At 39.7% G+C, this 15,689-nt stretch overlaps 2 protein-coding genes across 3 annotated transcripts in view; one reads left to right on the forward strand and one right to left on the reverse strand.

The window, feature by feature from the left end:
* BCO1 (beta-carotene oxygenase 1) overlaps positions 1–15,689 on the reverse strand; it is a 176,180-nt gene that overhangs the window by 157,270 nt on the left and 3,221 nt on the right. For both annotated transcript variants that reach the window (XM_047836207.1, XM_047836208.1), the window contains exon 2: positions 449–710. The gene's annotated coding sequence lies outside the window, so the exon portion shown is untranslated. The remainder of the gene's footprint in view (positions 1–448; positions 711–15,689) is intronic.
* On the forward strand, positions 96–13,489 carry GCSH (glycine cleavage system protein H). Its single transcript, XM_047836224.1, has 5 exons — positions 96–365; positions 3,712–3,791; positions 4,972–5,035; positions 11,078–11,209; positions 12,833–13,489. Exons 1-5 carry the CDS (start codon positions 218–220, stop codon positions 12,928–12,930), a joined length of 522 nt encoding a protein of 173 aa, XP_047692180.1. The 5' UTR covers positions 96–217; the 3' UTR covers positions 12,931–13,489.

Consider the following 15,689-nt stretch of genomic DNA (forward strand, 5'->3'; position numbering starts at 1 on the left):
CTAGCGTCGCCCTATCCGAGGTCGCTCCCCGCCTGGAGTCCCGCCCCCGCGCGCTGCCCTACCAGGCCCCGCCCCTCCACACCCGGGCCCCGCCCCCGCCCCTCAGACCAGCCGGCTCGCTCCGGCTCGCTCCAGTCCGGGGCGCCCCCCGCCCCGCCCCGCCCCCTTCGGCCGGGGTTCCCGAGACGTTGCACCGCGACCCCGCACCTCTGCGAACATGGCGCTACGAGCGGTGCGGAGCATGCGGTCTGCGGCCTGCAGCCTGCGCGCCGCCTCCGCGCCCGCCGCGCCCTGCCTGCCGCGGCCCTGGGGGCTGAGGGCGGGCGCCGTCCGGACGTTGCGCACGGGCTCCGCTCTGCTGTCTGGTAAGCGCGGGCGGGCACGTGGGGTGAGCCCGGCCGCTTCGGGGGAATGGGCTGGGCGCCTCCGTCCCCTCGTCAATGCTTACCTCGACTCTCCTGTGCTGACCACCCGGGTCTAGCGAGGCGACCACTGCCCACGCTTTCTACTGCTGGGATCTCCGGTTGCGTGGCCAATGCTGCCTCCCTAAGTGGCGTGGCCGACACCGCAGCCTTTGTCCTGCGGGCTGGGGAGCCAGGAGGAGGAAGCCTGGCACACACGCGCGACCGCTCGCTGCTGGAGAACCGGGCAAGCGTCGCTTGGCTCCTTCGCGACCTTAGGTTATCTTGCATATGTGTGTACCGTGGGCCCTAAAAGTGGAGACATAGTAGGCTTTAGTTTGCTATGTGGGCTACCACTGAGAACTCTGAAGTCAAATTAAAGCAAGAGCACTTAGTGAAATTAAAGCACGGGAGCTAGATTTTTACCAGCAAAAGCGAGCATATCTTTGAAGATTTGGCCATTTCCCAAAAACAGTGAGATAGTCTTTTGGACTCATACATTCTGCTCAAGTCTGTTGAATCGTGGATGTGTTGGGACAGAAATGAGGCCTCACACGGACTTGAAACTGAAATAACCAGGAGCCCTGCCCACAAATATCTTGGTCATCCCTGATACTTTATATTTTAGCGCAATTATCGCTGCAGAAAACGTTTTCTTACTGCGTGTGCAAATGCTTGAGACACTAACTGCACCTGCAAGAACTCAGGCTCCTTACTTTAGGGTGAATAGATCTGTGATGGCTGTTGTCTCATTGACTTTCAGAAACCTGTTTGGAACTGAAAGAATTGATAACATTGATTTATTCCAGTCTGAAACATAAAGCTGCTACTGTCTCGTTGCTAATATATTCCTTTAGTTCTGTTGGTGACACATATCAATAATTACCGATTTGCATACAAGAGGAAAGCATATTTCAGATAAGAATTGAGTTTAAAGTCTGTTTTTTTGGTTATTCACTGTTAGATCTAGTTAAATATTGTCCAAAATATCAACACCCATGATCTGGTTGAACACCAAGGTTTTTAAAACCGAGACCCAAGTTCCAATTTTGATTCTACCTCTTATTAGCTATGTGATCTGGGGCAGTCACTTAACTTCTGAGTCTCTTATTAGAAAAGTGGAAATGATAATGCCTACCACACAAAGTTGTTGGGAGGCTGAAATGAAATGAAATGAAATGAAATGTAACCTCTCTGTACAAGTAGCCTGACAAATAGTAAGTCCTTGGTAAATGTTACTTGTTATGAAATATTATAGGATCAAATAATAAAAAATAATTGGCCAATATTAATATAGGTTATCTGGCTAGGGAATTAGAAGGGACTTTTGGGGGGGGGGGGAGTCTCCATGCTCAATGTGTGGCTTGAACTCGTGACCCTGAGATCAAGAGTCATGCTCTACTGAGTCAGCAAGGCACCCCACATAGTGACTTTGAAAGGAAGAAAATGCAAACACATAAATTACTGAAAACACCTCATTTTGAGGCCCAAAACGATGTTTTTAAATGCTCAGTAAGAAAGTAATTATTTACCTAATTTTTCCACTTTTTCCCTTTTGGGCCAAGGGTTAAAGGAGAATTAAACCAACTCTGGTCTTTAGCCTCAACAGCTTGGTCTACTAAAATGTTTTAGGGACTTGTAAGTTAAGTGGACGTTCATGCATTACCTTACTAATGCTGCCTCTCCTCTAAACCTGGGGTCGCTCAATTGCTAAACCGAGTGAGGGCAGCCTTACTCCTAAGATTATCTTTACAATTAGGCAAGATGGCAAGGCCCAAATCAAGACAGTTGTCTCAGAGAAGTCATATCTGTTGTCCAGCCCTTACTTTAAAAAGGTGTATTTGGATTTGAACTGCTCATAATTGGTATTGTAATCAGCCAGTTCTACAGCTGTAACAGGGAGAAGTGAGTGTTGTAGCCAAATACCTATGTAGATATTTTGTTCAAAATCTCCTTTACTTAATAAACTAAACTAAAAAGTTATTTTACTCCCTCAAGTTCTGAGTGCTGTTTGCCAAGCACGGTGTTTAGAACTGGGAATACAAGTGAAAGTGGGATAAACCATGCTTTTGCTTGCTTTGTACTTAGTCTCCTTCCTGGGGAGAACTGACAAAGGGGCTGTATGCGTAGCTCCTCAGGTGCTCTGTGCTTGTATGGTCAGGACTCAGGGAGACTGGTGCAGTGTTGTGGGAGTAAGTTGGATGGCCCCAGAATCCAAGCTTGGAGGGCTAGAGAGGCTCCTGGCAGGAAAGAGGTTCTAAACTTGAAGTAGTCCAGAAAAAGCCGTGCCGGGAGAGAGTGGCAGTCAGAGCACCAAGTATGAACTTTACATGGAGAGATCAGATTGACCTGAAGCAGTTAACTACTTGAAGTGGAATGAAGCAAAGCAAGTTCTTTTGTGACAGGTTCCGACTTCTTCCAGTGAAGAATACGAAATTGAAGTTTTTTAATGATTAGGGGAAAAAAAGAAAGGAGTAGTTACATTCTGCTGCATATCAGAGCTGTGAAATCAAAGCAATTTAAGTACAACTATCTTTTGGGTAAGGGGAAGAGTGAACCAGCAAGGCTTACTCTAAAACAGGATTTGAGGTAGTGAACCATTTTCCCATTAACTTCTGATGCATTATTTTTGGGAAAATGCTTGGCCTCAGAATATGATATATATATTTAAGAAGATAGCATATGCTTTAAAAAAATTTTGTTTCTTTAAATGACAGTAGCCACTTTCTTCAAGGACAAGGTTATTTCAATTAAAATGAAATCTTAAGAATTTAGTCAAGTTATATAATTTGATCCAAGTCGTTTTCATGCCTGTAAGATTCCACCTTATAACCAGGTTGCAGTGAAGCCCTCTTAGGTCAACTCTACCCAAAGAGGCATTTTTTTTTTTTTAGGTTAAGTCATTTATGAGCATTTATAAGTATTATAAGCATTTATGTTCCCTCACCCACATCCGTCTATAGAGGAACAGACTACATTCTGTAACACAGATCACTAATAGATAAGTATACTTTGAAATGTGCCCCCAAATCGTTTATATGTGTGATTTAGACTAATGTCGGAATAATCAAATCTCCAAAAGATGCACCAGGTGTTCACATCGAGCCACCTTCGTCTAAATGATCCTATTGTTGAGAAGATGTTCTGTCTTCACAAGATCTGGTTTTTCCTGGGCAGTGTACTGAAAGGCAGGGTCAGTGAGTCAAACACAAATACTGGGAAAGTCTTGCCTTTAGACAGCATTGATACGAAAAGTGCTTTTTAACAAGTGGTGCCACTGCTTTTCTGAAATACTGGTCTTCTGTTTTAGTGCGTAAATTCACAGACAAACATGAATGGATAACAACAGAAAATGGTATTGGAACAGTGGGAATCAGCAATTTTGCACAGGTACTGGATTGTCTTGAAATATTTAAAACAGTCTGTGCTTGCCTAATTTGGATTGTCTCTACCTTTTAAAAATTGTTTATTCTGCCCCTTAGTATTTTGAGTTCTTTCAAGAACGTCAATCATAGGTGAAACAAGTAAAAATGTAATTTAGTTAGGGCAGTATATAGTGTCTTAAGAGATGATTGAAAGGTCAACACTTAAAGGTAAACATACCTTATTCAGGAAAGAGATGTTTGTTCCATTTGGGGTAGTGAAGGAGAGAGTAAGAGCAAGTAAAGGGCTAGAGTGTTGACAGTGTTTTGTAGATCCTGTGGAGCATCCATGATCCATGATCCATGTGAATACACGCTCCAGAAGGAAAACCTAAATTGGCACAGATTGGACCAAGGCGGAACCCTTTATTTAGCCAATCTTTTTCTCTTAATCTCCACTGATCCCTTATTGAGAAATTATGCAGAAGAAAATGAGAAGGCAAATAACAGTATGAGTCCATGATTTTCCCACTGGGTCTGTGTGTAGGGTGGGGCTGAAAGGGGAAAGGGGGCACTGAGAATCAATGGCAACTGTATCTTCACTGGCATTTCTGTGTACCTACTGAGGCCCGGTACAGCAGCGTGCTGTGTACAATACTGTACAAGTGTCATCTTCCCCTCCTGGAGTTTATGAGGGGAATCTCCTACATGGAAGACAACGTACAAAGCATCACAAGATGGATGGCATGAATAGTACAGGGTTGTAACTCACTGACCTGATGGGGAGCTCACTTCTTAACAAACAGAGTCGAGGTCTTCATGGAGTACAGGGCTTGAGGACTATGATTTGCAGATCGGTAGGTAGGATTTCAGCAAATACAGGAGGGGAGATGGCCTAAGCAAAACTGCAAAGGTGAAAAAGCACAAGGTGTGTTTCTTCTCGGAGGAGCTCTAGTATATGGGGGGGTGGAGGTTGTGACCAGAGTCACTGCTGCCTGTGGGCCAGTCTAACTGGTGGCCTGTTTTTTTGCAGGTCCTGAGCTAAAAATAGTTCTGCATTTTTAAAGTTGTGAGAAAAACCAAAGAATGCGGCCCCTCAAGTGTAAAATATGCCCTATCTGAATGATAGAGTATTGGTGTTTGGCTTGTTTCTATTCACTAGGAGGTTTAATTTCATTTCTTAAAGGTTATTGTTTTGTTTGTTTTAGGAAGCTTTGGGAGATGTTGTTTACTGTAGTCTGCCTGAAGTTGGGACAAAATTGAACAAGCAAGGTATTTTTCTCATCTTGGTATATGATTCATGCCTTAAGTTTTCTTTACCTTGAATAATAATTTGTTTGCACCTAGGGTCAGTTAGAGTGCTTTTTACTCAAGTAACACAAAACTCATCTAAAAGTAGATTTAACAGTTGAGGTTTATTGTATCTCCTTCAAGAGGTCTGGAGATAGGTGGATACAGGATTGGCTTATTGGTACAGTGAAGGTTCATCAAGAACATGACTTCTTTTCCTACTGTTTTTGCCTCTTTGTGTCAGAGGTCACAAAATGGCAGCAAAATCTTCAAGCATCACTTTCTCAAATGGCCAGATCCAAAAGTAGGATGAGAAGGTAAAATCTGTTTTTCTTTAGAGGCAGTAAAGAATATCAGGAAAGAGTGGGCTCAGGAGTCAGAACCTCATTCTAAATCCTGACCCCACAATGTATCAGCTGTGTAATTTTGGTGAAATTAATTTGAGTCTCATCTTTAAGTTGGGATGATAATAATAATAATAGCTACCTCACAGTTGTTTAAAGATTAAGGTGAAATTAAGCATAATGTTTAACATAAGATGAGTGCTTGATAATGTTAGTAGAACCAGGTACATTATTTATGGGCTCTGTGACATATAGAAGACAGCCCTACAGAATTGAAGTATCTGTTTTTCTAAATATCTTTGACAGTATTGGCCATAAGTTTTTCTGCTGAAACTTTCCCCATTATTTATCTTGCTTGAACTTTTTCTGCTTCCTGGCTCTCAGTAGTCCTATCCCTCTTTTTGAAGGTCTTTGTAGGAACCTTTTCCGATATCATAATAAGACCCTTGTGATTGATAATCTTTGTCCATTTTTCTTCGTTCAATACATGAGAGCAGTTGTTATTTTCTTTTATGGTGTTTTATTTAATGTGATCCACTCTGCTGCTCTCAAGCAGGAGATCCTGTTTCCAAACATCTCTTCCCAGCAAGTGAGCAGCATGAACTTGCTTTCTGTGCTGAAAAAACTTCTATTAACATAAGTGTCCCTAAACTAATGAATGCTCTCTTTAAACTTTCTGCTAAAGGTGCTTATAAAATTAATGCACAATTTACATACAGTGAAAACGCATGATGTATGTACAATTCCATGAGTTTTGACAAACACTTTATAAACCTTGCCCGTTAAAACCCTTCTCAAGACAACCTCTTCTCTGATTTATCACCATAGATTAGTGTTGTCTATTTAACTTCATTCAAAAGGAACCACAGTTTATGTCTGGCTTCTTTTGTCCAGTATCATGATTTTGAGATTTATTTATATTGTGACCTACTGTTCATATTTTGTTGAATAGTGTACCATTGTGTAACACTTTAATCTTTCCCCTGTTGATGGATGTCTGCATTATTTCCAGTTTTTGGCTGTTAGAAATAAAGCTACTATAAACTTTTTTGTATAAGTCTTTTTTGTAGATGCCTTCATTTCTCTTGGGTAAGTATATGTAGAAGTGGAATTTCTGGCTTACACGTAGTAAGTATATGTTTAACTTTGGGAAACTGGCAGTTTCTTATAAAGTGGTTGTACCATTTGACATTCTCACTAGCAGTATGAGAGTTTGTAGGCACTGCACATCTCACTGCGGTTTTAACTTATCTTTCCCTAATGACAAATTACTGAACACCCTTCCACATGCTTTTTGCCACTCACGTTTTTTTTGTTGTTGTTTAGTCTCTAGTCAAGCCTTTATCAAATTTATTTGGGTTCTATATATTCTAGATTCAAATCCTTTTTCAGGGCTATTTTTTGTGAGTATTTTGTCATATTTTGTAATTTTGCCTTTTAATTTTCTTGTGTCTTTTTTTTGAAAAGCTTTTAATTTTTAACAAGTGCAAGTTGTAATATTTATATATAGAACATTGTATCTTCTCTAAGAAATCTTTGTTTCCATAGTTCCCATCTTATACACCCTAGTGCCATGGGGGTGCTGTGGGACATTTTAAATTTTTGACCTCTTTTGGACCCCACACAACTGATAGCTCAATGGAATTAACAGTTCCAATATGAGATCTCACTGTGTTACCTTGGGTAATGTGTCTTTGAAGCAAATACTGCATGAAAATAAGCAAGGATCATCAAATAAGGCAGTGGTTGTGTTCAGGCTGATTCTGTGGTGGCGAACTTGTATAGCATGCAGCAGCCACATATCACTAAATAGTTGTAGTTAAAAATGAAAAGTAAGTTACTCAGATACTTAGGGCACTGGGAGCCGAGAAAGTTTGAGCAACTCTGGCATGTATCAAGTTTGCAAAGGTACTCTCCGTGTGTTTTTTTTCTTGAAACTTCACAATAGTTTTTGCTTTCATTTTCAGGCCTTATTAAGTTCACTGTTTTTATAGTTTTGTAGATTCCCTTGGATCTTCTATGTAAACAATGTAATCTGTAAATAGCTTTATTTCTTATTTTCAATCTTCAGGCATTTTATTTCTTCCCCTTGCCTTATTGCACTAGACCAAGCCCTCAGTGTAATGTTGAATAGAAGTGGTAAGGTAGACATCGTTGCCTTGGCCTTGTTCCTAATCTTGGGAGAATGCATTGAAGACTGCATCATTAGGCATGATAGTTTGCTGTGGGGTTTCTGATGGATGCCCATTATTAGATGAGGAGGTTCCTTTCTATCCAGTTTGCTGAGAGTTTTTATCATTTATGGATGTTGAATTTTGTCGAATTTGTTTTATCCATCTATTCACGTGATCATAGGGGTTTCTCCTTTATTCTGTTAATGTGATTAATAAGATTTGTTATTTTAGAAAGAGGGAGCACGAAAGCAGGGGAGAGGGTCAGAGGGAGGGAGAGAGAATCTTAAGTGGGCTCCATGTTCAACCTGGACCCAGATGCAGGGCTTGATCCCAAGACCCTGAGTCAGAATCAGATGTTCAACTGACTAAGCCACTTTGGCACCCCAAGATTGATTTATTTTTAAGTGTTTAATTAGCCTTGCCTTCCTGGTAGACATGATGCAAAAATCGTCTTTTAAAAATATACTACTGGGGGCGCCTGGGTGGCGCAGTCGGTTAAGCGTCCGGCTTCAGCCAGGTCACGACCTTGCGGTCTGTGAGTTCGAGCCCCGCGTCAGGCTCTGGGCTGATGGCTCAGAGCCTGGAGGCTGTTTCCAATTCTGTGTCTCCCTCTCTCTCTGCCCCTCCCCCATTCATGCTCTGTCTCTCTCTGTCCCAAAAATAAATAAACGTTAAAAAAAAATTTTTTTTTAAATATACTACTGGATTTGATTTGCTAATTAATAATTTTCATATTAATGTTCATGAGAGATACTGGTCTTTTATAATGGCTTTGTCAAATTTTGGAATTAGTTATATTGTTTGGACTAAGTTTGGAAATGTTCTCACCACCTATCTTTTTCTGAAAGAATTTGCAAGATTGGTATTATTCTTTCAATGATAGAATTAACCAGTGAACTGTGAGTCAGATGATTTCATTGTCGGAAGGTTTTTGACATGTAATGTAATTTCTTTAACAGGTATAAAGGTATTCAGGGGCGTCTGAGTAGCTCAGTCAGTTAAGCTTCCACTTCAGCTCAGGTCATCATCTCACGGTGTGAGTGGGTGGCTAGTGGTTCGAGCCCCACATCGGGCTCTGTGCTGACAGCTCAGAGCCTGGATGGAGCCTACTTCTGTGACTCCCTCTCTCTCTCTGTCCCTCCCCCACTTGTGTTCTCTGTCTCTCTCTCTCAAAACAATAAACATTAAAAAAAAAATAGATATAAGGCTATTCATATTTTCTACATTGTCTTACTTTGGTTTTATTATGTTTTGGGGGGAGTTTTTCCATTTCCTGTTGTGAAATTCAGTGTAAAAATGCTCATTTTTCATTTGTTATCCTTTTATATCTGCAGGATCTACAGTTAAGAACCCCTGTTTTGTTCCTTCATATTTGTAGTAATTTGTGTTTTTTTTTTCCCTTGATCATTCTTGGTAGCTATTTATCAACTGTATTAATCTTGAAAGAAGCAAATTTTCATGGTTAATTTTCTTTATAGTCCATTTCATGCTCCTATCTTTGTTTTCTTCCTTCAACTTAGATTTAATTTGCTCTAATTTTTCTGACTTCTTACTAAGTATTTTCTACCCATATGGTAAAATGCTGTCTCCCTTGTGGTGGATAGCAGCTAAAATAGAAGTTTAATTCTTCTGGCCTCAGCTGGGACACTTGGGAGTCTGCCTCGTGCATGCATGGCTGAAGGATAGTTCAGAGACCTGGGCAGAGTTTATACACAGGCTTTTTGGTGCTCCCTTTTAGTTTCTCTCTTTTGGATTTCCCACCTCGCTTTCCAGTAGCTCTGGTGGCCTCAAACACTTGTCTTCTGATTCCTTAACGCCAATTAAGACTGAGATTTTCTTTCAGAATTTTGGCTGCCCCACATAGCACAGATTGGTGCCTCTCTTCAGGCTAAAAGCTGTTGGAAAAAAATCAGTATTCTTTCTTTCAAGTGTTGTTTACTTTCCGTAAATTAACTGCTTTTGTTCGTGTTTTTCTAGTATCTTTAGAACCCAGGTCATTTGTTTTAAGATGTTCTTTGTAAATGAAACCCAAAGATATTAATTAATTTCCAGCGCTATTAGCTATAACCCACAAATATGGGCATGTTGTATTCTTATCATTCACTTTCGATCACTTGATGTTGTCCCACACGTGACTGAGGCTGTTTTTTCAGTGCTTTAAAAATTTGTCAAAAGACTGAAATAACCAATCTAATTGGTTAATTTCAGATGCTCTTTCTTCACATTCCCTGACCCTTCTGTTACTGCCATCCAGTGAATTTTATTTTAGATATTATACTTTCCAGTTCTAGAATGTTCATTTAAATTCCATTTCTTTATAGGTGTTCCCTCATGATGAACATAAGATGAACTTTTAAAAGATCTGAACATGTTTATAACATAACATTTATAATAGCTACTTTTAGGCTCTCTGCTTATTCCAGTATGTGGGTCTATGGGTCATTTTGGGATCTGTTGACTTTTTCTCTTCACCATGGCTCTCAAGGATCTCAACCCTCAATTTCCAGCCACCTTGGCAGGCCCACATTCTGTCCTCTGATCCCTCAAGCAATTAAGACTGGTTTTCTGTTTGTGTTCTAGTTACACTGTGCACTTTGAGGCAACGCTGTCGGCACAAATTATGCAAATCAGGATCACACCCAGTTTGGGCCCCCTTTAAGGACTGACTCCTCTTTTAGTCGCTCTACAGAGCCTTCATATCATTGTTTTACGTTTTGTTCAGAGTTTATAATTGTTATGTGCAGGAAGGCTGGTCTGATAAGATACTTCACCATTATTGGAATCTCCTAAAATTTTCTTTTCAGAGCTACAGTAAATTGAAAGAAAATTTTTACTGAACTTATTAAATACATTGGTATTCAGATACATCACCATTTGTTGTCACTCTGTCTAAAACAGATCCACTTTACTGAGGATATTTATACCCTTCTCACAGCTGACAGGAGTATGACAAAAATCTGTGGTTTTATTTTGTTTTAGAGAGAGAGCTGGGGGGAGGGGTAGAGGGAGAGAGAATCTTAAGCAGGCTCCACACTCAGCGTGGAGCCCAATGCGGGGCTCAGTCCTACCCTGGGATCATGACTTGAGCCAGAACCAATAGACCCTCAACCGGCTGAGCCGCCTAGGCACCCCTATGGTTTTATTTTTAATTAAAGAATATTTAGGGGCGCCTGGGTGGCGCAGTCGGTTAAGCATCCGACTTCAGCCAGGTCACGATCTCGCGGTCCGAGAGTTTGAGCCCCGCGTCAGGCTCTGGGCTGATGGCTCAGAGCCTGGAGCCTGTTTCCTATTCTGTGTCTCCCTCTCTCTCTGCCCCTCCCCCATTCATGCTTTGTCTCTCTCTGTCCCAAAAATAAAATAAAAAAACGTTGAAAAAAAAAATTAAAAAAAAAAAAGATATTTAGAATGTTTTATCATGCCTGTATTAAAGGTGACTACTCCATATTTTATATGTTCAGGTTACTGACTTGTGATATTTGATATTTTCTTTAATTTTCTCAATTTAGAGGAGTTTGGTGCTTTGGAAAGTGTGAAAGCTGCTAGTGAACTCTATTCTCCTCTATCAGGAGAAGTAACTGAAATTAATGAAGCTCTTGCAGAAAATCCAGGACTTGTCAACAAATCTTGTTATGAAGATGGTAAGTTGTTGCTAGAACTTTTTCAAAGGATTATTGCTACAGTTAACATTTAACCTAGATTCATAAAGCAAGCTTCAGCTGATTTTAACTTCATCTTTTTGCACTTTTTGATAGTAAATAGGGATGTTTTGCTTTAAAAAAGGGAAAGACAGATTAGCTCAGTATTGAAGCTTATGTTTAAGATCTCTGTCATTGAAAGCACTGCCTTATTTTCGAGTTCTTGGTATCACCGTTGGGACTCTTTATTTTCCTCTTCAGACACGAAGTACCCAGTCACCCTGTGTGGTGTGGGTGGCGGCAGAGGAACACCCACTGTGCCAGGTGCCAGTTTTCTCATACGGTCATCTTCCCAGTAACCTGGGGAAGTATGGGGGGGCAGCAATTTTCTCCATTTTGTACGTGAATTGAGGCTCCAAAGGTTTTATCTATTAAGTTCGCACAGCTAATAAATGGCAAAACCAGGATTAGCTTGCAGTTCTCTGTTGCCTGTCACCTGCCCCCTCTAACTCAACTACTGCTTTCTGCTGCCATTCACCTCAGCAGTTACGGTGTTTCTTCTGTGAGAGAAAGCTGTCCCTGGTCTGCGTATCTGGATCCCTCAATGTTAGTTGTTGATGGTTATGACAACTTAAAGTTTTTGTTTTTCGCTTTTCATTTAAAAAATGTTAATTCTGGTACTGTTAATATATCGTGTTATATATTATTTTCATGTGTACAATATAGCGATTCAGCAATTCTATACATTACTCAGTGCTTAGCATGATAAATGTACTCCTTAATGCCCGGCTCCCAGTTCACCCATTCCCCCACCTACCTCCCCTCTGCTAACCATCAGTTCTCTATAGTTAAGAGGCTGTTTCTTGGTTTGCCTCTGTGTTTTTCCTTTGTTTGTTTGTTTGTTTTTCTTAAATTCCATGCTAATGAAGTCATACGGTATTTGTCTTTCTCTGACTTATTTCAGTTAGCGTTATACTCTCTATCTCCATCCATGTTGTTGCAAATGGCAATTTTTTTTTTTTTTTACAGCTGAGTAATAATCCATTGTATATATACCACAAGTTTGTCCGTTCATCTATCAGTGGACACTTGGGCTGCCTCCATAATTGGCTACTGTAAATAATGCTGCAGGAAACCTAGGGGAGTGCATGTATGCTTTCAAATTCGTGTTTTCATATTTGGATAAATACCCAGTAGTGTGATTTACTGAATCATAGGGTAGTTCTGTTTTTAATTTTTTGAGGAACCTCCATAGTGTATTCCACAGTGGCTGCATGAGTTCGCATTCCCACCAGCAGTGCATGAGGGTTTCTTTTTCTCCATATCCTTGCCAACACTTGCTGTTCCTTGTGTTTTTGATTTTAGCCATTCTGACAGGTGTGAAGTTGAGTCCTTAATCCATTATGGTGGAAACTATTCCAGCTTTAATTCTTTTCAGTTGTGATATGCAAAGATATTAACTGAATTGTTAAGGCAAAAATATAACTCTCCTTGAACAAATAATGAGTGATTTATGTCAAGAATACTAAGTTTTGAGGCACTCAGAAATTTTTACATTTTGAACACATTTGACTTTGACACTTTAAAAAGATAGTTTGGAATATGATAACTGTTTTTTGGTTGCAGGTTGGCTGATCAAGATAACACTCAGTAATCCTTCAGAACTGGATGAATTGATGAGTGAAGAAGCATATGAGAAATACATAAAATCTATTGAGGAGTAAAAATGGAACCCCTAAATAAACTAGTATGAAACAACTTAATCTAGCATAGCTGTCTTAAATTAATGGTGCACAGAGGATTTAAAATGGCAACTTTTAGCAATACCAGTGCAAAAAGAAACTACTTGCAACAATGTTAATGAAAGAAAACACCCCTTAAGTTTCTAACCATTGCCTATGAACACAATGTGTATATTTTTTGCAACACCCTATGATTTTTAGGCTAGGCTCCAGTTATAATATTCAGAATCCTGAAATTATCTGTGGTTAGAAATTAGTTATAAAAACTATGTAATTCCAGGATAACAATGTCATCTTAAACCTTTGGCAATTTTCACTTGCTTACATCTATCCCTGGATTGGGGTCAAAATACTTAAATGATCTGTCCATTGGAAATAAATGGCAGTGGAGAAAGGTCTGTTAGTTGTATAGTGTCAGATAAAGAACAATATTATCTTAATTTTGTAATATACTGTGCTTGCTGGTGCTATTTTTATATGGTGAAGCAACAGCCTTGCAGGAAGATAAACAGTTTAATAAAACATTCAACTTCATTAATCATGTATTTTGTTTTGTTGTTACTATTTCATTTAGTGACTCTGCTAATATTTGTGAAAATGCTAATTTTAACTTATGGAAAGTTATTTAAGGAACTTATTTATTTTTATATGTATCTTTTTTTTTAAGCTTATTTATGTATTTTGAGAGAGTGTGTGAGTGTGCATGTAAGCAGGGGAGGGTCAGAGAGAGGGGGACAGAGAATGCTGGCAGGCTCTGTCCTGTCAGCACAGAGCCCAACATGGGGCTGGAACCCACAAACTGAGAGATCAAGATGCTTAACTGAGCTACCCAGGTGCCCCTTGTAAAGGAAATATAGGGGCACCTGGGTGGCTCATTCTGTTGGGTGTCCAATTTCGGCTCAGAGCGTGATCCCACTGTTGGTGAGTTGGAGTCTCACATTAGGCTTTGTGCTGACAGGGCAGATCCGGCTTGGGATTCTCTCTCTCTGCCCTTCTTGTGCCCTCTCTTTTTCTCTCAAAATAAGTAAATACACTTAAACACTAAATAAAAAATAAAAGGCAATTTAAGCCATAACAATGAAGAGTTCCAGGAAAATGTTTTCTTTTAGTCACAAATAAAAAAGACCTAATTGCCTGATAGTATTAAGTACCATTTTTTGGTTATCTTTAACATAATCAAAAGGAAAGCACTGACTTATTTTGTTTTTATCCTGCTAAGTTAGAAGAGAGAAAAGGAAAACAAGGAAAGGTAAAAGTTTGATCAACATAGCACATAGCATCCTTAAGTAAGTAAACCACATTCAGGTTTCCATTTTAAGTAATGGGAACAGCAGTAGACATATTGAAACTTTACGAGCTCCGACACTGACTTAGTGAATATTCTTTGCAGCTTAAGCAAGTTTATAGTACCCAGTGATAATTTTAGGTTGCTAATATAAGTACACACAGCGAGAGCAAACACCTCTATCATTTTTCCCAGTTGGTGCAGGAAAAGGGAGGTATTCAAATACTACCACCTTCTGATGGTGAATAAACAGCAAAGGTGAAAACCTAAAGGAAATAGGTAAATCTTCCCTGCTCCTCAGTAGAAAGAAACCATCCTTTAATGGCCATGGCACTGCTGAGCTGTATCTCTGCACCTTTATCAAGAAAGTACCCAAAGTATCTTGGATGACTGTCTCCCTGTATGTATAATTGTTAGTTTTTAATTATTAAAAATTAATTTGACTCTCTGCTTAGGAAATAAGGATTGAGTAAATGAGTAATAATTACATAGATTTACTCTTTTGTTTTGAAGATATTCTCATACATTACCTGTGATGATCAAAATAATAGCCAGAGCTAAGAAGGACAGACCCGTAACTACCACCATTTCACAAAAAAAAGATGGTGGAGAGGATAAGACACATAAAGAGCTGGGAAGTCGTTTAAGATTTTCACCTTTTCTGGTTCATTCTTCAGTTCTTTAGCTCATGTTACTACAAAGATACTTAAATTGGAATCGGGGTGGTGGGGAGGGAAGATCAATGTGCTAAAGGAGGGGGGAAGCAAGGAAAAATGGCAGCCCTAGAGTGAAAGTACATCAGTGATTGTAATCTCAAAGAGGTGGGCAGTTTATTCTCTGTCCTGTCCTTTCCCAAAGACACACACTTGCCTTATTAGGCTCACTCTGAGTTTTCTCCAAGAGGAGAACATTATGGCAACTTACTCTTGCTATTTAGAATGCAGAACCATTTTGACCCTTGTTTCTATTACAATGCTGCCAGAAATAACAGGCATCGAATGGCCCTCCATAGAGTAAATCAACAGAATTTAACTTTTCTGATCTCCTACTCCTTTTGAATGGTTTTGGTCTTAATAGGGCAGTTTAATAAAAAGTTTTGAATAATGCTTGCTGATAATTAAAACTCAAGAAATGGAACAGGTTACCCAAGAAGTATTAAAAATTTTGTTTTTATCACCTCAAAAATTTTAGTATCGCCTCTCAGAGTTTAAAGAAGTTGAAGTGTTAAGTTTTAAGAAAGAAACTGCTAGAGGGCTCTCTGTATAGGTGTGCCAGTATGAAAATGAGGCAGGTATTTCAGATAAGCTCTCAGCAAATCAGAATTCCTTAATTTTTCCAATTTTTCTGGGGCTAAAATACCAGCCCTGTTCACCTTCAGTTTTAAAAATTATGCTAATTGTAACTGTCTTCATTACTGCTTAGCAATCACTGTATTGTTTCAGACCCAGTCACACAT

This window comes from Prionailurus viverrinus, chromosome E2 (genome assembly GCF_022837055.1).
Source record: "Prionailurus viverrinus isolate Anna chromosome E2, UM_Priviv_1.0, whole genome shotgun sequence".
Lineage (NCBI taxonomy): Eukaryota > Metazoa > Chordata > Mammalia > Carnivora > Felidae > Prionailurus > Prionailurus viverrinus.

Bases quoted from the DNA above. Each gene is read 5' to 3' on its own strand.
- GCSH (XM_047836224.1), top strand. From the start codon at position 218: ATGGCGCTACGAGCGGTGCGGAGCATGCGGTCTGCGGCCTGCAGCCTG. The intron at 366-3,711 runs GTAAGCGCGGGC...CTTCTGTTTTAG, and splicing joins GGGCTCCGCTCTGCTGTCTG to TGCGTAAATTCACAGACAAA. The intron at 3,792-4,971 runs GTACTGGATTGT...TGTTTGTTTTAG, and splicing joins GAATCAGCAATTTTGCACAG to GAAGCTTTGGGAGATGTTGT.